At 48.7% G+C, this 25,308-nt stretch overlaps 1 protein-coding gene across 1 annotated transcript in view; it reads right to left on the bottom strand.

Moving 5' to 3' along the window:
* Positions 1 to 335: 335 nt before the first annotated feature.
* Positions 336 to 25,308, bottom strand: part of robo3 (roundabout, axon guidance receptor, homolog 3 (Drosophila)) — a 69,998-nt gene continuing 45,025 nt past the window's right edge. The window contains exons 7-27 of the mRNA XM_036524097.1: positions 21,920 to 22,044; positions 19,990 to 20,161; positions 17,811 to 18,016; positions 15,141 to 15,222; positions 14,102 to 14,270; positions 11,935 to 12,101; positions 11,611 to 11,732; positions 11,145 to 11,361; positions 10,620 to 10,744; positions 10,334 to 10,511; positions 9,651 to 9,869; positions 9,512 to 9,551; positions 9,252 to 9,391; positions 8,668 to 8,943; positions 8,028 to 8,178; positions 5,647 to 5,871; positions 4,692 to 4,867; positions 4,052 to 4,165; positions 3,784 to 3,957; positions 3,244 to 3,383; positions 336 to 542 (exon numbers count right to left, since the gene is read on the bottom strand). Coding sequence (XP_036379990.1) covers positions 531 to 542; positions 3,244 to 3,383; positions 3,784 to 3,957; positions 4,052 to 4,165; positions 4,692 to 4,867; positions 5,647 to 5,871; positions 8,028 to 8,178; positions 8,668 to 8,943; positions 9,252 to 9,391; positions 9,512 to 9,551; positions 9,651 to 9,869; positions 10,334 to 10,511; positions 10,620 to 10,744; positions 11,145 to 11,361; positions 11,611 to 11,732; positions 11,935 to 12,101; positions 14,102 to 14,270; positions 15,141 to 15,222; positions 17,811 to 18,016; positions 19,990 to 20,161; positions 21,920 to 22,044 — 3,230 coding nt within the window. The 3' untranslated portion in view covers positions 336 to 530. The remainder of the gene's footprint in view (positions 543 to 3,243; positions 3,384 to 3,783; positions 3,958 to 4,051; positions 4,166 to 4,691; positions 4,868 to 5,646; positions 5,872 to 8,027; positions 8,179 to 8,667; positions 8,944 to 9,251; positions 9,392 to 9,511; positions 9,552 to 9,650; positions 9,870 to 10,333; positions 10,512 to 10,619; positions 10,745 to 11,144; positions 11,362 to 11,610; positions 11,733 to 11,934; positions 12,102 to 14,101; positions 14,271 to 15,140; positions 15,223 to 17,810; positions 18,017 to 19,989; positions 20,162 to 21,919; positions 22,045 to 25,308) is intronic.

Genomic DNA, 25,308 nt, shown 5'->3' with positions numbered 1-25,308 from the left:
ACACCAGGCCAAGGCGCCCACAGCGGCGTTTGGGGGTTCGGCTGGCCGACAGGCTGCTTAACACAGATTGTGCTTCATGTTTTTTTGTTGTTATTCATCACAACAAAGAGTGCAATAGAATTTATGCTTTTTTAAAAGGTATACATTTCTACAAAAGAGGTTGGCACATTCAGACATTGACTTTATAATATTGGACCTTTTTTACATGTTTTCTTTCTTATAAATACAATATATTCTCTTTTCCTGCATCTAGGACCAATATTAAAAAAAAAAAAAAACTTACAGAAATGTCTATATACACATGAAGTTGGATGGTCAGATGCACACAACCCAGGAATCATAAATAATATTTAGAAAAAAAAATCTTAAAGACAGTCATTCAAATTTGACAAGGCAGACAGTAATCCTGTACACTCTTCTTCTCGTCTTCTTGCTGTTTTCTTCCATAGAAAGAGGTGAGTGTTTTTAAAAAATGGAGGCAACACAGGAACGCAGAGTGAAGAACTTTATGACAGGTCATCTGGTTCCACTTATCTCATTTCCTGAAATGAAACAAATACAAAACGGAATCAGCAGGGTTCACAGGAGGCATTCTGAATTCTGGCATGCTTTACCAACTGTAAAATTCCCACAATTTTTTTTTTTTTTTTATAATAGAAACATTGCTCTTGCACATCTTGGATTACCAAAACTCAGTGCTGCCATAAATCCACACATAGGTCACTATTCAAACTGACTGCAATGCACTTTATTCTAAATGCAAAGGAGAATTAGCAAATTTTACTTTAATGCTTTCCTTACAATACATTATAAGATCAACTGTCTGTGAAATAAATGACTGACTGAATGTGCCTGAAACAAAACATACTTTTTTGCTCATGTCTTAAATGAGGACAAAAATAAAAGACATTACCAAACTAAGGAACACAAACTTCTTCACACTGCTCACATCCTGTCACAGTGTATGTGTGCCACTTACTTAATGCCAGAGTTCTATTTTAAAAGGTAAGAAATGTGATTTGTAATGGCTGAACAGTTTGACATGGATCTAACTACAAACAAAAGCCTGTGCTGCTCCCCCTGGACAGAGTGGGGGATCCAGCGTGCCCTTTATGGACGGCTGGGTGCGATTCTGGAGCGGCTGTTCATCAAAGGGATTATACATCAAGTGGAGCTTAAACCAATAAAACAAAACACATCTCCGCCGGGAAACCCGCTCCTTTTTATCAAGCCTCCATTTGTGGGCCTCTGTCCAAGTAGAAGAGATAACCCCCTTAACCCCTTGCGATTGACACACGGGGGTAACTCGAAACTGCCTCCCTGTGGAAAACACTGCCCCCTTTTGTGTGGGCCTGCTTTCATGTTCCCTGTGAACCTGGGAGTTTGGGGGTGGGGGAGGGGTGTGTGTGCTTGACCTCTGGGCCAGAGGGCGATGCCTGTGATGGCGCACTGTTTAACCATGCGAAAGTCAACCACAGTCCCACATTACAAACCCCCCTCTCCCAGCAAGGGGGTGAGCATAAGAACATAAGAACATATTATGACGAGAACAGGCCATTCGGCCCAACTAAGCTGGCCATTACAATTAAAGAGAATTCATAACTGCATCAGGTCTGGACTTGAACACAGCAAGGGTCTCTGCGTCAACTACATGGCCTGGCAACCTATTCCATGTATTGATAACTCTTTGTGTAAAACAGTACATCCTTATGTAGTTTTTCTCTTCACTAGTTTCCATTTATGTCCCCTTGTTCTACACACTGAATATGTTGTTTAAACAAGCCCTTGTGTGCGGTTCTTTATTTCAGCTGATCCAGCTATCCAAGAATGAACTTTTCACCTCATTGCATGTGCAATTTTATTTCTGGAATCCACCTCCTAACCGAGGATTTACTTTCGAAAATCAAATCAAAATGAAATCCAGTTGCTTTGAGCAAATGTCATCCAGAAAGATGAATAAAAAAAAAATGGACAACCAATCTCTAGGTGTAAGTTATAGACGATGCTAAAAAATGAGTTGATAGATGCAAAACTGTTGTCTTCATTGTTTTTCAGACCCAGAAGGAATTCTTCATTGTGCTGGCTTGTTGCTGCTCAAAAGATATCTCCCCTCGGGTCTTGGAGAGACTTAAAAAGTGCACTTAAAAATGTTTCTGCTGTGAGTTAGCGGTGAACTATAGAGTGGGCTCAGGGCTTGTGGCTACAAAATCTGAAGGTGTACTGTAATCAAATAATCACCCTCTAACCTTTGTGATTCATGAGTATGTGTGTGTGTGTGAGTGTGTGTGTGTGTATGTGTGTTTGTGTGTGTGAGTATGTGTATGTGCCTATGCTAATCATAAAATGGCCTGCCCAGGAAAGGGAGAAAAGGAAAGAATGACACAAAAAAGAGGAAGTAAAAAAGAAAAAGAAGAAAGAGTAAAGAGTAAGAGTAAGCAAGAGAAAAGAGAGAATGAGAAGGAATAGCGAGAAAGAGAAAAGAGAGAAAGATAGGAGACTGAAAAAAGAGCAAAAGGCCGCTTTACACTGAGTGAGTGACTGGCTGGTCCCGCTCCCCAGGTGCCATGTCAGGGGCATACCTGCTCCTGTCACCCTCGGGCATGGCTTTGTCATTGGCTTCAGCTGCCTTTCATGTGAGCCTTTCTATGTGTGCTGGCAGGTAAAATTCCACTGGTATGAAGCTAGCGTGTGCAACACGAGATTCATTCCTGACACGAGGGCAAGGAAACGCATGAGACATGCAATATGATATGTCATCCCAGATAAACGAACACCGTGACGAATATTTTAAGGATTACATGTTTCTAACCCGCAATGTGGGATGCAGGCATCTTTACATAGATTTCACCTAAGCACACCTAATGAGGATAATGTTACCGTCAAATAGCATATTCACTTTAGAGCAGTAAACACAAGGTGCCCTCTAGATTCTATTTTTTGGTTTAAACCATTGGAGTGGCCATGGTGTCCAATGGGATGCCACAGCTGTCTACCTCAGATTCAGGAGTGAATCTGAGGTAGACAGGACAGAGACTTCAGTGGCTACCTGGCGAGGGACTGGCACCAATTGCTCCTCCAGTGTTAATGAACTGACTGTCGTCAGTAATCTCTAAAACCCTAAGGACAGTGGATCTCCTGCACCAGGAATGGACACCATCGTCTAAAGTAACCCAGTGCATTAAGGAAGTGCAGAGCAGGCACACATGTCTCTGTAAGTCCCCGCGGTGCTGTAACTCTGCCCACCTCATTCCGCTTCCTGCCCGTCCCAGGTCCCCGTGACCCCGTGGACCCTCGTGATGACGAGCTTCCTGTCGTAGAACAACTGCTCGACATCTGGCCCCTGGCGAGGAAGCTGGGTTTGTTGTAAGGGATTATGTCCTCATCTGTTGAATACAGCATTCAGAATATTAATGTCAAATAACCCCCTAATACAGTAAACCAGAGCCATCAGAATCCATCTGGTATATGAAACCACATCATTCTTCATCTCTGCGCTCCTTGAAGGACACAACATGGTCAACATGTATGAAGATGTAGTCTTTTGTGAGCATGTAGACATATACACTGTAGATGTTTCTTCTTATGTATGTCTATGCGGACATGTGTGAGCGTATGTGTGCATGTTTAAGACGGTGTTACTTGTGTGAGCACTATGTTGCTAGCATGTGCGAATGCTGTGTTGCCAGCATGGGTCAGCGCTATGTGGACAGCATGGGTGAGTGCATGTGTATGACAGCATAGTCCACCCGAGGCTATAGCCGTATGCTGCGTAGGCATCCTCACCTTCTTTGCGCCACTGTGCCGCTCCCTTCCTGTGGGGGGCGCTGTGCTCTCTCCTCTCCATCAATGAGACTGCGTTTCCTTCTCGGTCCAGCGAGGTCTGGCCACAGTCCAGGGCTCCCGCCAGGGGTCGTGGGGCCTCGTCTGCAGGGGGGGGCTCTGGGGGAGGGGGGAGGTCTGTGGGGACAGAGCTCCGCTGTTACTAACCTGCTGCTTTACAACACCAGTGCTCCAGCAGCATTGACCGCAGCAGCCACACCCCATGCCTCACCTCCTTGGTTCAGCTCTCTCCTGTACTGCGCGCTTTTGGACGATTTCTTTTTGGCTCTGGATTTCTGTCCTGGGGGCGTGTTCGAGTTCTCTGCAGGGGAGAGGCGAGCTCGGCCTGGGGGGGAGGCAAATATCATGGCTTCAGCGCCACTGAGGGTCCGCAAAGATGGTTGGCCGTCATGGCGCAGTTTGTACTGAGTCAACTACAAAGGACTGATATACTGCTACATACATTTCAAATACCTCCTGTACTTTCCCCAGTTCAAAACAGAGGGTTTTAAAACCTACTGTTTTAAAACAAATGACCACCCAGGGAAACATTTAGTTGGACATAATATTTTTCAGCCGTGCAAGGACCATTTATTTGCTTTGCGCTTTCTTGTAAAGTGTCTATCCCATATGAAGGTCCATTAAGATATAAGTTATAGTGAACATAAATAAATGAGTTTGTGCAGTATGTTATTTTTCAAAAAAGAGCCCTCGGAACCGTGGAGCTTTTTTCTGTATGCGCTGCATGCATTGAGGTACTTGTAACTGTTGATTACAGGTTGTGGAGGCACTGATTGATTGCAAGCTGCAGAGGTATTGATTGTTTGAAGGCTCGTGAGGGTGAAATGCAGGTACAGGGGTGATGAACAGACCTGCGCTGACGTTTTCCGTGCTCAGGGCTGCCCCCTGGCTGAGGTCCCGTCGGTGGGCGGAGCGCTGCGGCGTGCCGCCCTCCAGGCCCTCGTGATTGGCTGAGAGGTTGGGGTTGGACTGGGTGAGGGGTGGGCTGGGGGCCCGTGGGACTGGGACCGGCCCACACGGCACCCTGCTGTGAAACAGGCGGAAGAACGTGCGGTCAGTTACCAGACCCCGTGAGCATCACCCCTCTTCCAAACACAGCTTTATCCCCTTGGAACGCTTCGTTTCTGTTCACTTCCTAGCTTACCAGTGGGTAACCATATTGCGTAAATACTAACGTACTGTATGCTGAAGCTCAACAAAGCTTCTACTTCATGTGTACACTTTGTTCACACTGTACTTCAAGAGCTTTTTGTCATCACTATTCTATCTGTGTTTTGCAGCCACAGGTTTTGTGAAGAGGTTTGATATCCTTCTGTCAATGCTGAGATGGAGCTCTTTCTATTCAAAAAAGATGAGATAATCTTTGGTGCAAAGCTGTGGGAGGCTTAGTCCCAGATACCACAGCTCTTTGCAAACGGATATTGAATGTAGCCTGGAGGTTTTTGTAAGCGACCCTACACATACGCAGCTGAGTGAACTCACCCAATTAGCCCCAGGTGGCGTGTTTTTCAAACTTCTTGTTAAGACGGAAAAAACTCTCAACTCATACCACAGAGCAGTTTTTTTTTAAACTGCAAAAGTAAGTAGTACTTGCGGTGTGTATGTTATGGAAAGCAATGTGTTTTATTTTTTCTTGAGGTTTTATGAATGACATAGAAGCTGTTTTGCCTTTGTGTGGTATGTTTTCACAGGCTCTCTGAGAATGGAAGATGAAGGAGAAGGGAGACAGAGGGAAAACAAGGCTCTGTTGGCTTTTCTTTAGCTCTGGACCTCTGTGACCCAGGGCAGCACCGAGTCGAGCCGTACCGTGCCAGCTGGGGCACATCGAAGTGGTGCAGGCGCGGGATGTCCTCGCTGGGCCGCCCCTCTTCGCGGGGGGAGGGGGTGAGGGTGGCTGTGGACTGGTGGCTGTATGAGGTGGCAGGGGATGAGGCCTCGCCCCGCGGTGGGGGGGCAGGGCTGTCCTCCGGGAGCTCGTCCATCAGGTACGTCCTCTCCGGCAGGGGCGGGCACCAGTCCTCTTCATCGGAGCTGCGAGGAAGACGGAGGGGAGAGTGGTCAGGAACCGAGGCACGTAGCACAGCGCCTAGCATACGGGGCCCCACGAGTTTTGCTCTCCCACACGAGCTCTTCACATGAAATAATGTGTTCTGCTGTTTGAGAGCTTCATCAGTATTTCAGCACCAGCTGCTCTTTCCCATTAAAGCTCCTCTCCACCAGAGAACACTTGAGTTTTCCACCTCTACACTACAAAGAGAAAAGCTTACGGAGAGAAATATAGAGAAAATGAGGCACGCTGACAGCCCCCTCTCAGTGCCATATCTCCCTCTTTTTTGAGCTTCTGTACTGAATATAACCCCTGGAAGCAAGCATCCACAGCTTTGTTTCTGTAGCAAACCGACAATTAAACGGTCACTCCAGTATAATCTGTTGCTTGGGGTTTTGTGTTGGCAACATGGGGCTACATTTCTGTTGTTCAGTGCTTGGATATAAGCCTGAGTTATGTCCAGCAAAAAAGCCTACAAATTTTACGGATTTAAAAGGTACTTCACAGAAAAGGGGAAAGGGAAATTACACACTGTTTGAAAACAGATGAAGGGTTGAAAAAAGAGAATGAATGTGTTGTAAAGAGGTCCACTTTAGTTTCATTGACTTTGCGTTTTGACCAGTTTAACTCATTTTTTGTTCTGCAGTCAATCTGCTCTGCAACCTGATCCAGCCAAACCGGGCAACAGGTGAATCCATTGTAATTTGGCCCTAATGACGACACTGTCTCTTTAGCTCCAAGGGTCGATGGTATTGGTCAGTGGCATATCGATTTCTGCTGTTTTGTAGCCTAATTAGACAGACAGCCCTCTAGGCATCGATATATGTGGCTTTCAGGTCTACAGAAGGCATTATATGTCAAGGAAATATAAAATGAGTGAGATGTGACAGGCATTAAAGCTAGCCCACCAACTACACCCCTACAGCAAAGACTGCGCCTGCAACATTACCATACACAAAATCCGCAGGTGAAGTTGCATGGCTCCACACTTATTTCATACACAATCAAACATGAACAAGATGAACACAGGAGAAGCGACAAAAATCCCCCATCTTCCCACACGCACAAGTATCAGGCTGATAGCAATGGGCTGTCAGGGAAGAAAGGAAAAAATGCTAAACGTTTGCCTCAGGGCCAACAGAAAGGTCAAAGCGCTTATCTTAAGTTCATCGAGAATCCAAGAACTGCACTGTAGGCTAGCAGTGGAAATCAAGTCAGGTTACATAGCCAAGCATGGCGGCCCTGGTGAATAATGGCACTGTTCTCCTCTTAGGAAAGGAATCTGAGAAAGTGCGGTCCTGACATTGGCTAATGTCATTATGGGGGGGGTGAGGGAGGGACCACATGAGAAACACTGTAGAAATGGCTGTCTGCGCCCATTATCTCCGCGAGGCTATCTACTTGTCAGAGCTGGTTAAAGGAGGCGGTTAATTTGCCCCATTCTGTGGGTTTCCCACTGGCGGAGCGCCATAACCCGATCTCCCTGTGTCAAACCCCCCGCGTGCCTATCTCTGGCATTCCCAGTCATGGCGTCACGGGGGCCCGGGTCGGTGGCGGGTAACATTATACGCCTCCTGTTAGCAGGGGTGGTAATGTGAGACCACAAAGGGGATGAAAGATGCATTCACGAATGAATTGGTGGGCTAGGCAGTGAGGTCCACCCACTTGGGGGAGAGAGTGGCAGACATCGAGGCAACATCGCCCAAATTTCATCACACCCCACCGAGAACCCTGTGGCACAGGGGCAGGAGGGAGGTCGGGGGGTTGTAGGTCTACTCTACAGCAAGGAAAAAAAGGTGGAATTTTGCAGACTCATCTCCTGCATGAGCACTGAATATGTGACACGTCTCCCTGTATCAGTCACTTTTCTAACAATTGTACAGAAATGACGAAGGGTCTTAAAAGGCCTTGGTGATTAGAGTAAATTTGATTAAACTAAATTGTTAGTTTACTAAATGGACACACAACATAAACAAACATGTTTACTGCTGAACAGTGTGCTTTGATTTTGCTTGGCTCCTTTGCCAAAAGGCACCCTCTGGATTCTACTCCAAACACAAGAAGAAACGCCCTGCTTCGTCTTCTTCCACCTCCCCTGCCATTGTTAGGCAGCGCCCTGCAGGGAGTGGCGGTCTCTCACCCCAAGTCTTCGTCATCGGCGTCCCTCTCGGCCCCCTCCGTGCACTCCTGCAGCTCCCCCGAGCTGGGGGGTGGGGGCAGTCCCTCAGCCCAGTTCAGAGATGGGGTCTTTACCGGCTTCCCCATCGACTTCCCCTTCGCCTGTTTCGCAGCTGCAACAGGAGACACATGGCGTGAGCACGCAACAGAACAACGTTTGACCTAATGTTGCTGCAATGTTCTACCAAAGCAGGGTCGCAGTATGGTGTAGCGGTAAGGCACAGGACTTGTAATCAAAAGGTCTCTGGTTCAATTCCCCACTGGGACACTGCTGTTGTACTCTTGGGCAAGGTACTTAACCCAGAATTGCTACAGTAAATATCCAGCTGCATGTAAGATCACAAGATAAATGACATATGTAATGTAAAAGCACTCGTGGAGCTCTGAAAGTGTGTATCCGCCCTGAGCTGCTTCTATATGCTGCAGGAAAATCTGAGTAGCCTGCGGCGGCTGCTCCATCAAGGAAAAAACCCCAAGCTGAGCATAATGTGTACAGGAGTCATGTCAGCAGGCACTGTCTGGCTCGTTTTTTTTTTTTTTTGGTCGACAAACGAAATGTTGCCATGGTAACAAAAAAGGAGCACTGAAGGACGTGCTCCTACCGTTCTCCGTCCGCGAGCGGTCTGGTTGGGCGTACTGAGCGCCGGACGGCCCGGGCTGGGCCATCCAGTGGCCGCCCTCTTGCTCGGGGCTGCAGGGCCCCTGGCCGGAGAAGGGCATGACGGGGGTGCTGGCGTAGGGCGTGGCGTGCTGGGAGTAAGGCGTGTTGAAGCTGCGCAGGTCCTCGCCGGTTGGCTCGATGGTGCTGTAGATGGGGCCTTCGTTGGAGCCGGAGCTGTACTTCTCATTCTGGCTCAGGTAGTTGGAAATGCCCGCCTCTGTGGACGCACAAGCGGGAATGTGACTTGTTGTGAGTACACAGTGTGTAGGGTTTTTTTTTTTTAACTTACAGCAACCACTACAGCTCCAATCAAGGCAAGTGTCATTTTATATGCCACTTGAGAGATGACCGGCCATCCTGAAGAACTCACTGACTAATTAAAATAGTTACACATCTTTTTACTGCAGAGAGATCAAAGGATGATGCCAGACTGATGCCGAAATTGATAAACGAGAAAATGAGAAATGCGAAAATGCGAAAATATGCGGTGAGCTCCAACAGATATGATGTGTAAGTGATTCTCACCATTGTAGTATCTTTCCGTTGAGTCGTGCTTGCTGGTGCAGCAGTTGACTGAGTCCTTCCCACTGTGGACGAGGTTGGTGGTGGGCCAGGAGTCGGCCAGCCAGGGGTAGTTGCCCATGTTGGTGCCCAGCATGCCAGGCCTGGAGAGGGGACCGCATGACAGGCCAGTTATTGTCACTGTGCTATACATAACATAAACTCTGTTTAATATACTTCATTCAAACCATATTCATTCTCTAGGGGTGAACCATGAGGCATACCTTCCATTGAGTCCTGATCCCTCACCATGAGGAAAGCCGACTAAAAGGAAGAAATGAAAACGTTAATACTTTCCCACCAAATCACAAAGGGCATTCTGAGCGGGCGCGGCTGGGACGGCCCCTGGGGCCCTGGGGGTACCTGCGGGGGTGTAGGCGAAGGAGGCGGTGTAGTGGCTCAGCTCCTTCCTCTTCTTGCGGCGGCAGTAGATCCAGACGCTGAAGCCCATGAGGATGACCCAGCAGGCGCCTCCGATGCCCGCGATGAAGGCTGGCTGCTTCACCACGTCCGTGATCTGCTCTGCCAGGCTGACATTCTCGTCCGGCTCGGCTGGCACGGGCGCCTGCTCGGCGGGAAGCTCTGTGGGGGGGCGGGGTACGGAACACAGAGTTCAGCCCTCTACTTTTCGTTTGACAGCAAAGGTGAATCAATCTGTCTACGGATCCAAAAATACATCCCCTTCTGAGCAGAAATTTCTGTGCAATGCAGGTGCATGTTATGAGCCAACTCAGTTTGATAAGTCATTTCTCATCTTGCACGATCTTTTATATCTTTCAGTAGACCAGTGATGGACAGAATAATCATTTAGCTGGGGCAGAAAGATGCAAGGAAGCCAATGTAACCCAGCAGAGCTGTACTTAGTAATCCACACAAGTAAGAGTCTTGCAGAAGAGCCAAGTGCATAAGGTTAAAGAGAAGAGCAGACATGAGAATGAGAAAAACAGAGCAAGAGAAACAGTAAGTGATATATGGCAGAGAAATCCATTATAAATGAATACAAAATAAATGTTTCTCGTGATAGCCCTGACAGGAGTGGCACTCACTGATGAGGACAGACACAGACTGGCTGCGGGCGCCCACTCCTGCACTGGTTACCGCGGCCACCTCCACCTGGTACAAGATCCCGGGCAGCAGGCCCTTCAGCACTGTCGACAGGATGTTGCCATCCACCGTCTTGTTGATGTGGTACCGCGTCTGTGTGTCGTTGCCGAGGCACCAGACCTGGTAAGAAGCAGATGGGAGTGAGACCGGGGGGGGGGGCTCCGGTGTTCTCACCCCTCCAGCTCCGGATGAATGGCCCGCTGCCACTCCCAGGACCAATCAGCTTACCTTGTACTCCTGGATGATTCCATTCTGTGCCTCAGCAGGGGGAGGCTCCCACGAAACACTAATGCTCGAGCTGTTGCTCAGCTTGACTGTCTCCACAGTAACAGCTTGAGGTGGGGCACTTGGAACTAAAAATATGTGAACATAACAAAACATGAGGTGAAGTGTGGATTTGGATGAAAGGGGCCTTATACACACAAAAATATATTTATATATTCCTATCAAAACATATATCAACACATGGCACATCTTGACATGTTACTTAAAATACACCTTGGGCTATTTTCTGAAACATTATCAATAATTTACCTTACAACTCATCATATATATTCAAGAACCTGACACTGATTTAAGGTTTTCTGAAAAACGATTTAACTCACGAAAGGTGTTTAATGTCCTCGCATGGCTAATTGCCAAAACATGGCATGTGCTATGCACTTTCCCTGGATTTTACAGTCTGATAGGGTGACACTCGGGGTCATTTACATAGAAGACTACATTCAGGGGGATGGAGGCTAACAGCCTTACCCTCCTCAGGCGTGCGGACCAGCAGCAGCTGGCTGTCCATGCCCTGGAACTCGTCGAAGTACGGCCGGATCTTGATCTCGTACTCCGTGCCTTTGCGCAGGTCGGCTATGATGGCGCTACGCTCTGGGGCCGCCTTCACATCCTGGACCAGCCACGTGCCGCCTCTGGGCCGGTACAGCAGCCGGTAACCCTGGATGTACTGGGACTGACGGTCAACCTTTGAGACAGAGGAGGGCACGGGTCAACCCGGGCCACCTGACCAGCCCGCTACTGGGACCTGGCCTGTTTCCTGCTCTTTAATGTAGCTGAAATGCAACATGGTACTGATTGAATTTTGACGAATGACTGTAAGGGCCCATGTACAAAAAAGGTACTGGTTACAGGTGTGTCGTTCTTTCATATGCTTTGTGTTTGCATTCATGTGATTGACAGCAATCCCCTGCAGTTAGTTCTGTGTTGCACTCACCGTCCAGGAGACCTGGATGCTGGAGGCGGTCAGAACCGCGGGCTCCTGCAGCTGCACGGCCACCTCTCCCAGCTCCCTCTGCACCTGCCTGTGGTCCACGCCCTGTCCCGTTGGGCTCACGTCTGTGCAACATGCAAAAACACGTCAGCCGCGTGGCCCGACCGCTCCCGCCTCACAGCAAAATGCCGTCACACCTCCCACACGGCAGTGCTTTCCACAGAGGGAAGCCAAAATGTCACACAACAAAAGCACAGGGTGCAGCGGATGCAGATGCAACCATAATAAAGAGGGTGACATTAGAGCGAAGCTTCGGGGGCCATGGACCTTGTGTGCGGACGGGCTCGGAGATGGGGCTCGGGTCGCTCAGGCCATAGGCGTTGACCGCTCGGACGATGAAGAGGTAGATGGTGTTGGGGTAGAGGCCACTGACTGTGTGCTTCTCCAGCTTCACCATGTCGGCCACCGTCTGCCAGGTGCTGCCCGCTGATAGGCTGAAATCGCAGAGGGCAAAGTGCACTGTCAGCATGTCCCCCAATGAGGAGGGGTAAAAACACCCATACCTACCAAAACCCAGGAACCCAGTCTAAATTTCAAGTGCTATTATACATTTGTAGTAATTGTTCATGTGGTTCAAGGAAAGAGTTAAATTAAAAACTCCTCAGCAGAAGAAGCTCGGCTGTGGCTACTTAGCCGCACTTTTTCTTATTATCTTTGCATGTTGCGTTCAATGATGCTTAACAACACTGTGCCAGCTCACTGCGTTTCTGACTATATCAGGGTTCCAGGCAATGACAAACCTATTTTTAGCTCACTATGTTTTTACCCGCTATGAATCAGACGAAAGAGCCGTACCCAGTAAATAACACCATCTGTACCCATGATGGCTGATTGATTTTTTTTTTAATGTATTTATTCAATAAAAAATGTGCTTCCTACAACAAGTGTGAAGGGGGGATCATTTTCAATGTATGCAGTTTTATCTACTGAGGACCAGTTTAATAAATCCTGTAAACAAACACCTGCAAGAAGAAAAGGGGAGACGAGGCCCTCTGGCTTCGGGCGACGCCGCACTCGTTCCTCCCCCTCTCTATCACTCTTTCCCTGCGGATCGCTGTCACCCCCGTTCAGTGGCACTATCACGTGTTCCCGTTCCCTTTTTTATTTCTCCCCAGCAGCAACTCGCTCGGCGGAAGAGCGACTTTATGGCCGACCTGCACAATTAGGCTACAGCAATAAACACCGCGTCTGTCGTAAATATTCCTCCTGGTCCCCGAGAGCCGGCTGTAAATCCAAGGTCACTTTGCCGATCGGGCTATGAGAGGGAGAGAGACGACTGCAGATGCGTTCTCCTTCAGCGGATGCTGGCAAAAAAAGAGGGGGAATGCACTGACGCACTACGCCGGAGCGCAAGAAGGCAGTGTGATAAATCTGGCTGCTTTCATAGCAAGGTGTCACAGAGCAACCCCCTCATCCCCTCTGATACCAACTCCACCGCTCCCTTCATGTCCCATGTGGCTGTGGGCCACAAAATTGTACTAAAAACATCTTATAAAGCCTCAAGCCTCCATACGGAGAACTGATTTTTTGGGACACGTGCTGAGCTGAAATGTTTCCCAGGGGAAAACTGGACCGGGAATAGACATTCCCAGAGGAAATGGGTCTGTACCAATGGGTCTTCCTGCTTGCATTCCGATCCAGCTTCTAACATCCAAAGGCTGCTATCAACCTACTCTGGGGTATGCACAAGCAGCGCCCTCCACAGAGATGCAGCTGAGTTTTGCCTGCTCAAGACAGCCCGAGACCACTGTCTGTGTAAACTGGAGTAGAATCTGCCACCACTTCATGATCCTTAGCTTGGCCATGCCCTCTGCAGCACTGCCTGGTGCTTTAAGCACAGGTTACAAGGCTGCCCCTGGCTAGGGCACCTTTATTTGAATGTGAATGGGGTCAGGGGCTGGGCGCAGATAGGGGGTGTAAGCTCCTGTCTGTCACTCCTGGCAAACCAGTGCTGAGGTGCTGACACACAATTAATAACGGATGAAAAATGTCTGGTGGTGGCCTGCCCCCGGGTACAGAGAGGGAGGGGTGTCTGCGAAAAAAGCACGACTGCATCCACAACGACAGGAGCTGAGGCCCAGAGACTGACATAGGGGTGTTTAGATTTAAGTTTTGGGGGCTTGTGTGCATGCGTTTGCCTGTGTGCAGGCATTCATGTGTGCGTTTGTAATCGCACGCTCCACCTTGAAGGACATTTATATGCAATGCATGTTTATAATGCGAGTCTCCTGATCTTCTGAATACGTTTCAGACGGTGCACAAACACAACAATATCGTGACAAAATCCGATGGGAACCAGGACTGAACCACTTTTTTTCAGTTCCGCTCATCACTCTTAACCATTTATTACCTAAAAATGAAACAGGCAGCGAAAGCTACCCCTGAAATGATATAAGTGTCTTAAGTCCTGGTACGGCTTTGAGCAGGGTCTTACCTGAAGGCCTCGATGATGTAAGAGGTTACGGCAGCGCCCCCTTCATGCGGGTTGGGCTGCCACGTCAGAGTCACACTGTTTCGGGTTACATCCGTCACCACAGGTTTCTGGGGCGGGCCAGGCAGCTGGATTGGTTCAGAGACCTGAGGGACAGATGGGGCTCCGCCCTCTACACCACACAAACGCAAGCACCGTGAGTGGGAGCAAATCGCAATGCCTTCTCATACACCTTCTCCACTGCTTTTCATGTTCTCACTGCACAGTGTACCGCACACGTTATATTATGCTTCAGAGCAAACAGGTCCACCATGCTGTGCGAGGTTCTGCACTTTAAGAATTAAGATATTTTTGGAGGATTAATATTTGTAAAATGCCAATAAACTGCCAGTTAGACTCATACAAGTAATCTCTTAGTGATAAGGCTTGTCCTTGTGCTACAGAAGTACATGAGTAACAAGCATGATGGCCTTCATAGACTATTTATGGCACTAGAGTGTATCAGAATCTCAGCAGAGCTCACTGATCTCTACATGACATTTGGTCAGCAGACACTTTTCCAGAGTGACTTACATAACTTTTTATATCATATCCATTTATACAGCTGGAGGCAATTGAGGTTAAGTACCTTGCCCAAGCAGCAGTGCCCCATCTGGGAACTGAACCAGCAACCTTTGGGTTACGAGCCACAGTCCTTACCACTACAATACACCGCTGCTCAGTCCTACAGTGTTATATAACTGCGCACCTCAGCAACTAATGTAAAAGTAACATTCAGGCGATTTACGCTGATTTACTCTGAGCTCCAATGCAAGGTGTGACACTGTCTATACAGAGTGTTTCTATTTCAGACACTGTGATTTTGCGGGTGATGGTGGGTGATTTTTTAAACCTAAAGGCCATTTCACAGAGTGTCACTTTTTTGTCGCTAATTTTCAAGAGTGTGACAGGAAACAGACCGAGATGCCCTGGTGCAGAGCACAGAGGCGGTCAGCACTCCCAGAACAGGGCCAGCGGACGAGAAGAGGGGTGTGATAAATACCTTTCACCGTGAGAACTCCGCTCCAGCTCGTCTCCCCGCTGGAACTGGAGGCAACGCAGGTGTACACCCCAGAGTCCGTTTCCTAGCAACAAGAGGCACCACATCAACTTCTGCATATAAAAGCGCCACACCATGCCATTCTGACTGGGCTCCTCTGTGACTATTACTAAAATAATAAAATAACATGCTTTCCATTTACCGCAGCGTGATTTCACAGGCAGATATCACGTTGGTATGCCTATTAAAATAGTGCATTTACAAAGGCCTTAATCGTGATCATCTTCCAGCGGTGTGGATACAAAGTTGCACTTTTCTGTGCTAGCCTGTAATAGTTACCATCAGCATCCAGGAATGAAACGCATTACTACTAGCTGTCAACCACACAAACGACTTTTTCACCAGAGTGCAGAAAAAAGCAATCGGTTCCCACTTGTCCGCACGCTAAAAAGGCAACCGTTTTTATTCCGGCTGACAGTTAATGCGCCCTGCACTTATCCCCCTTTCATGTATTGGTGCAATGACTCAGAGCAGATGGAAAGAAATGCTTTGTCAAATGGAGGGAGCTCAGTGGCAGCTGTTTTTTACCAATTCAGGACATGCTCGCCGCAGTTTTCGCTGTCTCCGTCCGCCCGCCCCTAGTGGATGGGGAGCCACCGGAGGGACTCGGCATAGGACGGGACGGAGAGAGAGAGGGAGGCGTAGAGAAGGGCGTATTAAAATTTAAAATCGCACGGCTGCAAGCGAGACGGGCTGGGAAATTGCTTACGAGGGTGGAAGATGTCGGGATTTCTGGTGACAGGGATCTAATGGGGCTGACAGCTCTCGCGAGGAGGGAGCTCACGGCTCAGCAAGGCCGATGGGGAGCGGAGGCGCTGTCCCACAATGCGGCCTGCGCGGGCATGTCATGACCCCCCCCCCCCCCCCACCTAATTTCAGCCCGATCCACGGGATGTTGTGTCCGGTCTGTTCACGCAGTAGGGATGTGCTCACAGAGCCCAAACCCCGGGAGGGTCTGGGCTATTTATACCCACACAAAGCTGGACAGAATCATCACTGCATATTCCCATTAACAGTGCACAAACCGAGGAGGCCATAGCAGGTTAGACAGTGGGCTGCAGTGCACAGGTTGGAGGTGTCTAAATTGTCTGATGATGATGGCCTGTTTTCATGGCTGCCTTCTCTTTCCGAAGATTGAAGTTCCAAAGACATGTCCTCAGCTATCTCTCCCATCTCGGGATGAGGCGGCCATCTTGGCAGGCCCTCGGATGCCAATCCCGTCTCCCAGCTCCACAGCGGGGCTGGAAAGGCGGTTGGTGATTGGTGACTAAGCGCGCACGGTCTGTGGGGCAGACCGACGGCCACCTCTCTGTTACTCACGCACGGCGGCGCAGGGACGCGTGCTGAACACATTATTAAAAATAAATGAGGGGAATGTGGCAGGGGCCTAAATTTTTCCCTTCCTCGCTGCTCACATGCCCTTCTCAGTCTGCTTCTCTGTCTTTCCCTCTTTCTCTTCCCTATTCTTTGAGACACAGAGCTGATGTGTCTCTGCGAGCCAATGCAAGGCCATAGCGTCCTTTCCGACAGGAGATTTTCAATCCTGGGTGGGACACGGCTTATATCAGGACCTCTGTCATCTGCAATTCCCCCACACTCGAATACACACACCTCACACCGCTCCCAAAGAGCTCTGGAGTTTTAGATCTCTAGAGTTTTTGTTTCAGCAAAGGTAAGTGGTGAAAAGCACTTAAAGGGGTGGGGCATGAGGGCACAGAATGGCTCAGACAGGGGTCCATGCGACTGGAAGTGTGGTATCACAGCAGCCTTCAGACACAAGTAGGTATCAAACTGTGCTTTGCTCCCGAACTTGCTCGGAACCCCTTCGGCCAAATTGTTTTCTGTTAATCACACGGCTGCCGCAGAGCACTTCCTAAAAGGACTCCGATATTGACGGCTTGAGGACCCTGGGCACGGAGTATAGATTACCACAGAGTGCTGCTGGCTGGAGCGCCGCGGACTCGCTTGCCAACTCTCTCAGCGCTGCAACCAGGATTTAATTAAAGTCTCCGGGATCGTTAATCATCAGCGGCCGCAATCAATTAACACATCCAGCGCGTTCCGCGGCGCACTGTGACCTCAGGTGAGGCTTGCGCCCCACAGAGGGGACGGCGAATCGAATTTCATTACGCTGGCACGCGTTAGCACTAACGGCTGCGTTTGCTCATTAAACTCATAATTATGCCCCACTTGCATGCTTCACTGCATACCCACTGACCAGCTTCAGAAGGACTACACCAGAGAGTTGTCCTATGCGCAGATATCAATACATGTCTGTCGGTCAAAGGGAACCCTGTACACCTCACCTGACCTAAAATACTGTACAATGTTCAGACAGACAAGCTAATGTGTTGACATATACAGGTAAATTCCAAGAGAAGAATGCTGCACACTGCTGGACATAGCAGACTAAACAAATCCCACATTACTGAGTTAAACTGTGGCGTAGAAATAGTGAGGTTTCCGCAGTTATAACTGCGTGAAGTATCCATCAGCTATAGAAGTTCACTCAGAGTGCACTTCAGTGTGTCATGAGGAATTTGCATTCAAAAGTCCCCACACAGCGAAAATCATTTCCATAATAAAAGCTTTCAGTGCTCTCCGCTTAAGTACCTGCAGGCCTACGATCTGCAGAGTGCCATTTTCCATTAGGGTAATGCGGGCATCGTTTCCCAGAATTCTCTGGCCATCCTTCTCCCACTGGATGCTGGGTGGGGGGTTTCCCATCACGTGACACTGCAGGTGGACGGTGGCTCCCAGAGCCAGCGTCTGATTGGCCGGACCTTGGCGGATGATTGGGGGGATACGGTCTGATGGAGCTGGAGGGGAGAACATAGCAGAGCATGCTCAGTATGAGCGAACATTGTGTCCTGCTCGAGTCAAAGGTCGACCACCTCATATTTGGCTAGCAAAAAAACCCCATGAGAACAAAACTCAAAACGTGGATCAATAATATATCAGTGTACCCAAAATACGGCCACCCGAGATCTTTCGAAAGTGATTTGGTAAGTAAATATTAACCCAAAAAAATAAGATGCGGCAAAGCTGGAAAAACTGTTCTTCTGCGCTGGAAAATGCAAAGACCACACAGCATTTGCAAACAGTTCTATCCAACCCTTTTCCAGATTTTTCCTTGTTTGCATCTGGCACAGGTGTTTAAGAGCATTTCAGGGGAAACATCCATTGTTTAAATTAATGCAGCTCTGAGCGAATGCACTTAATCCCCTTTCCTGTCTCCAAATCGATGACTGAGAGCTCTCTCATATCTCAACTGCCCACAGTTGTGGAATCAGTGACTGACGATTAGCAGTCGGTAAAAAGCCAATTAAAGAGGGTATTAATTGATTTCTCCAGGATGAATAGCTGCACCAGAAGGGCTTAACAATGCAAAAGTAGGCTTACTTTTAATAAGCACTTTAACCCATTGCTCCATTCTTTCTAATTGGCACTGTTTTAATGAGCCACTTCTTTTGATTGTTCACTGTCCCACAATGCAGCAATACAATACATTAACTCCTGTATTTCTAACAACATCAAAGAAAGGTATTGGGTTAACCTTCGAAAAAGCTGTAAATAATTCATGGTTTGTTTGGTTAGGAATGAGACACTGTTCATAAATTGATGTAAGTGAGGAACAAGCACATGCATAAATAAAGTAAATTACTTCACTGTGTACAGTTCCCTTGCAAAATAATGCTGTGTGAGTCCCCATATGTAAAAAACAAGTTAGGTTTGCAGAAAGTGCAAAAACCACAGTGCAGAGACTTGACGCTGAGCAGCAGTTAGACGTCAGCAGACAGTCCATTACAGCCGTGGCTGAGCTCCGGCTCACAGCAGGAGTGCCGTGGGGCGAGAGGCGGAGGAGCAGAGGAGTGGTGGGTCAGACTCCGGCCTCTGCGCGAGAGCTTAGGGGGTCAGAGCAGATGGAAACGGGAGGGGCGTCTGTCTGACAGCCTGCGGAGACCCCCAGGCGGTGAGGCCTACCCCACGGGCTGTGGTGTCCTTCACACCCAGGACCCCGTGCACAACACGTGGATGCACGGTGACGACTCACAGGGAGGGGCGGAGGATCCCCCCATTAAGGGCCTTAAACCCCCACCAAACGCGGGCGCCCTCTAATGCCCGTGCTTTCCCCTGAAAAACCCTGCCACCCCATCTCGCAGAAACAAGATTACTGTTTTGCGAGCCCGCTGCTTTGTTTCGGAAATCCTTCCACTCGGTAGGGGGGAATAAAGGAGGAAACGGCATTAAGACTCGCCCAGGGAGGGCGAGCAAAACGTGAAGAGGCACGGCACGGCTGCATAAACAGTTTATCCCGCCTCTGCAGAGCATGGCGGAGCCGACATATGTTCTCCAGGTTATTTGCATGTGCCGTCCCAACTTGTCCTTTCTGATTATGTCTCAGGAGCTTCCCTCCGCTCACTCATACAGGGGAGAGAGGAGGGGGCATGTTTTCATTTGAGCAGCTTTGAAGAGTTTCTGATTTATTTTAGATACTTTTAGAACAATGCTTATCGGGCAGAGAACATTCTCAAATTAAAGTAAACAATGGCACAATGCCTTGTATGTACTGCAGTGAGGGTATCTGGTAAGCAGCAGTAATCACTCAATCCCAGGGGCCAGATTCCTGCAGATCTGATCCGCTCGCTCTCTCACTTTCATAAGGGCCCAACCCATTACTAGAGTGGAAGGAGAAAAGCGTACTTGAACAAATGATCCTTGAAGCTTGAATAAATGAGGGATATTTGCATCACCTGCCCCACAACCCCCCATCCCCAAAACACCCACTCACCACTCTCCACCTCCAGCTGGGCCTTGGTTAGGATGCTACCCGCTACACTGATGGCCTGGCATATGTAGTACCCAGAATCCTCGATCTGGACATCAGTGATGGTCAGCTCCCCGCTCAGGGACACAGAGAAACGTCCGGACTGCGCAGGGGGTTGACTGGGAAACAGCAAAATCTGGAAAAAATTCACATACTGTAGCTTAGGCCCAGAATTCTGATAAACAGCAAACCTATGCTAACATGATGTTAATTCCAGATTGTGACCTGCCACACAAAATGCCCCATCATTTCTGTTTGAATTGCAGTCCTGGTGAAAATGCAAATGTCAATCAAGCGGGTGCACTAGAAATCAAGAAAGGTGGTCCTTTCACACACTCAGTAATGAACCCAACAGTTTCGGGTTAATCTAGTAAAGAGAGGGAGCCACTCTCAGACAGCTGCCGCAGAAAGCGATTTTAAGCAGGCTCTTCACCATGAGCAGCACGGATCTCTGGAAAAATATTTGCCTTGTGACGGAGAGCCAATTGAGGAAAATGAGCTGGTCCTTTACAGGGATTTCATGGATGCAGGAGAACAAATACAGAGATAAAAGGTTACGGGGTCAAAGGGGCCATTCACGCCACAGAAATTGATACTCTGACAGCTGCTTCATTGTGAGAGCTGTTGCACGGTGGTGGGACAAGGGCTGAGGGGACGCGGGCTTGAATCGGGGAGGGCAGAGGGGGTTACACGGCCTCCACCTCCTTCCCCTGAGCAGCTTAAACCAAACCAGGGGAGGGCCAGAGGGCTAGGATGAGGAGGTCAGAGGATAATCCTAAAAATAAAACCGGGGGAGGGGGGGGGGGGGTCCAGACACGTCCACGCACAACAAAAGGAGAATTATGGTATGGAATTCATTGCATAGTTCATGACCTGAAAGACCAAGGCTGTGCTCTCTGCACCCCACACCCCAACATGGCCATTGGAGTGGGGGAGTGGGGGGGTCATCTCCCTCCCTGGGGACACATGTGCTAAACAGCGTCTTTGAAACAGTTTTGTTCTCCTACTGTCAGAAGCTATTTATGGCGACGGGGAATGCTGTTACGCACCGAGACGTTATCTAACAGCACTACAGCGCTCTGACAGGGCTACAGAGGCCCCATCTCTCTCCCCACATCTCCTGCTCCACTGCCCCTCCGCACATTTCCGCGGGCCGCTTGGGCCAGCTCCCACGCTCTCCCATCATGCCTTTCAGCGCCCAGGCTAGAGGCCGACCAGGGGCATATTTCTTGCCGTCTGCGGCCTTCGTATCTCTCTCTGACACAACGCAGCACCGACCCTCTCCAGCGCCGCTATCTCGCGACCCGCCTGGATCTTGGCGTCATGAAAGAATCGCACAGTCCTTTATTAGCTTTCGAGAGAATACCCCCACGTCCCCTGTGAAATCAGCCCCGGCCTGAAAAACTGAAATCCTGGAGATTCAGCGCCCGCGCCAACGCCAAAGATCACCTACCCTACTCCCACAGACGCCAGCCTGAAAGAGCGGCTCTCAATCGAGGTGGGCGGAAGCCACATGTTCCAGCCTTGGTCTCAAGCTGTGCGGTGCACTGTACCACTGTGTGAGTCACGCAGAAACCGAGAAAATGACAGCCTGGAGTGCAGACGTTAGAAATCCATTGCCAGAATGATTACACAGAGCCACAGATGCCTGGGCTTTCACAATAAGTAACACGGGTTCAGACATTGAGATTTAGACATGGAGATGGCTGCAAATTCAAAAAAAAAATGGTGCACCAGCTTTCACAATTTTCCAGTTTTGGGAAATAAAAAACTTGCTCTTCTGCATGCAGTTCAGTTCCCTAAAAGGCCTCAACGTTTTCACCCTTACAGGATTGTGACCTTTGTTGTCTGATGATGCCATCATGGTCAACGCTTGAGATAACATCGTTCTTACCTGACTCCCTTCTTTCTGCCAGAAAACAGCCGGTGGAGGGTTGCCCTTGGTCCCACAGAGGAAGGTGACAGTGCGTCCCTGAGCAGAGATCTGGTCCCGGGGTCGGATCACGATCTGCGGGGGAACTGGGAGAGATGCGGCCAGATGAATGGGATTTCCGAGAGCTGCCAGCTCTTCTGTACACAGCCCGTCTCTCTGTGCAAACACAGCAGATGTGTCTGCAGGCCACAGAGTAAACCTGGCTGTTTTTCTGAGCAATTATGGCATATGTATCAGTAGACTATACTATAAAGAGCATGCCTGTCTCCTAGTACGAACATGCACTAGTATCTGTAGACTTCACAGTGAACCTGCCTCCCTGTCTCCCTGTAGAAACACCGCATATGTGTCTGAAGACCATAGAGTAAACCTGCTCATCTCTCTGTGCAATTACAGTAAGTGTGTCTGCAGACTGCACAGTGAACCTGCCTCTCTCTGTACAAACACAGCATGTGTGCCCGTATAGCTTACAATTAAACTGTCAGTCTCCCAGCACAAACACTGCATGTGTGTCCTCAGAGGGTACAACACACTTGCCTTTCTTCCTACACACAGTAGAGTGTCTCTCTGTAGGCACAAGGCCGTTGCTTTCACACAACATGCTTTGAACCAGTTAACATAGGCAATTTCTCAACACTTACAAAGGCAAGAGTGGCTGAGGGGCAAAGTCTATGTTAAAGATGAAAGATACTCATTCTCGTCATCGAACACCCGCTGATTCTTAGCAGCGGTGACATTAGGAGTAGGACATTTTCAGACCACAAGCTTGCCATCTGAGCCATCCATAGGAAGGCCTGAATCTTTAAAAGTTCAAAGATAAATGGAACTTTAATAAGTCTACTTATTACTTGGCAACTTGGGAATTTTTCTGCTATTTTGACAATGTTTCACACTTACAAACCCCACTCACAGGCCATTAAAACCCAGCCCGATTAGAGGAATTGTATCTAAGCCTTTGTCAGAGTTAGTTATATAAGCATTTGACCGACAAAATGTTAAAAAGAGCAATGACAAAATGTAGGACTACATAAGAGCACTTCACATACTGGCGTTAGCTCGGCCGCTGAAGCAATTAACGGTGACCGGGTTCTTTTGTTGCCACGTTATCCAACACAATGGAATAATTGGCACTTTTTACACCGAGGCTCATGCTGAATTACACTCAATCCTTCATCCCAGAGGATGGCGGAGCCCCGAACACCAGAACTGTGGCTGGAGCGCCAGCCCTGAGCGTTAGAAACGGCAAAACAGTTTCCCTTCGCTTGGAGAGTGCTGGGGCCCGAGCGGCTTGCTGGTGTTCACCTCGATGTGTCAGGAGATGACGGGGTGGCATGCAGGGACCGGCGGGCCCCCCCCCCGGATGGCGGGGGCTTTGAAGAGACCTTGTTAGCCGGGCCTCGCCGGTGCCTCCTTGCCCCCCTCACCCTCCCAGGGAAGATGATCAATGGCGCGGGCTGATGGATGCTAATCTTCCGGGCTTATCTCTCCCTCCGGCCTCTTTATGCAGGGGGGAACACAGGGCTCTTTCAACCGCCTCCCGCCTGCCTGAAAGGCGGGGCCGATGCGCCACTGGCATGGGGAACGCGTGAGGGGTCAGAGGTCGCCCCTCTGATCTACAGTACAAAGGGGGTTTGATGTCTTAGAAGAGCGCTTTCAATGTCAACAACAAAAAAAAAATAATAATAATAATCACACCTCAGCATCCATATCACATCCCCAAATCCTAGGAACCCTTGCAATCTCACACTGATATTGATCAAGTACCAAGCAATCAGCCCTTTTCAAAAGGGTCTGGGTGTGCAGTGCGGTCACCTTTTAACCTCTGATGGGCTAATTGATTTCTCATCTCCCACAGTCTTCCCTTCTGTTCTTCCCTCTCTCTCCCCTCTAATTAAAAGGAAGATGTGGCCAGGTGAGGTCTCCCTCATCTCCACACACATCCTGTGTGTCAATACCACGCCAACCCCCCTCCTCTTATTCTCCTCCAATGTCTTCCAATTGTCCTGTCACAATTTGCAATGTATGTGGGACTTCTTTTCTTGTGTGTTCAATGATTTGTATTTTATGCTACAGTTATCTCCCAAAATTTTATAGCATTAGATCAATCCTAAAAAGGCTTCCCCTCTGGTCTCGGCTCAAACTGTTACTTTCTGAGGACAAAGTGTTTCTGAGGACACTGGCTTTTTGTCCCAGTGTCAGGACTGGCTGTTGAGGACTTGTCATTCTACCCCCACCCCAAACCCCCCTTCCCCACCCCAATTGTATCTTTTTTCAGAGACATTCTCAGTGTCATAGACAGGGCACACACACTAAGATGGGATAAATTTCAGCCCAGAAAGCCCTGGTGGGGTTTGTGAAGGTGATGTCTGAGTTCAAACTGACTGCCGCACCTCCGCCCTAAGGGTCACTACTGAAACACCCCCTCATCCCTATAATTTGACACTCTGGGTAAAGAGGCTAAAAGCAGGCCAGGAAGCCAATGACCCTGGTCCCCCTGCTCTTTCAACGCCAATCTCCAGGGCACGTCCCTATTGATCCCACCCTATTCTCGGATGGGCTGATGCAACTGCTGAAACAGTGAAGAAATTGCATGTAATACCCCATCATATGTGGTTCCCTCGAGAGGGCTCACAAAGAGATGCTGCGATTAAAAATGCAACCTAAACAGACGTTTTGATCAGGGAACAGTCACTGCCGCCGGTGCTCGCTGCATATCACCACACTGTGGAGGTGGTGGAATTTGACACAGTGCAGCTCCATCTGCAGCCCTGTATCAAACCTTATTTGAAAACCATTCCCTTTAAGTCTTTGGATGCCCAAACTTGAAGAATTTACACATTCAATCCAATTGAAAATCTATAGCAAAACTCACAAGCTTATTTTAATAGGCATACCACACATTGCCTGCGGCTAAGATAAAAAATTGTAAGTCATGGGGAACATATCGAGTAATGCAAGTCGAGAATGTATTAGCATTTTAACACGAAATGACAAGGCAAGCCTTGTAACAATGGATTCATACTAAACATAATATTGCCTCAATTGGGCAAACAGTTTAACCTGTCAAGGGAAGAAATTAGTTCCTCAAGACATTTTGGAGAGTCTGTTCTGTTGCAAATAGTTGGGTCAGGTGACATAAGAGGTTCTTGCAGTAATCCTTAAAAAAGAAATGCCAGAGACATTGTATTTAAAATTCAGTGGATAATCTGGTAACTTAATTCGACATGCCCGCACTAGCAATGCAGAAGCACTAAAACTGCCATGGAAAATGAATAAATAAGGACAGCAACAAATGTGAATTAGAAGCAGAGGCTCAGATGCAAATTAGCCCTAAAAAAACCCTCCCTCAC

The sequence above is a fragment of the Megalops cyprinoides genome, chromosome 3, assembly GCF_013368585.1.
Source record: "Megalops cyprinoides isolate fMegCyp1 chromosome 3, fMegCyp1.pri, whole genome shotgun sequence".
NCBI classification, from domain to species: domain Eukaryota; kingdom Metazoa; phylum Chordata; class Actinopteri; order Elopiformes; family Megalopidae; genus Megalops; species Megalops cyprinoides.
This window is presented reverse-complemented; position numbering and strand designations above follow the sequence as displayed.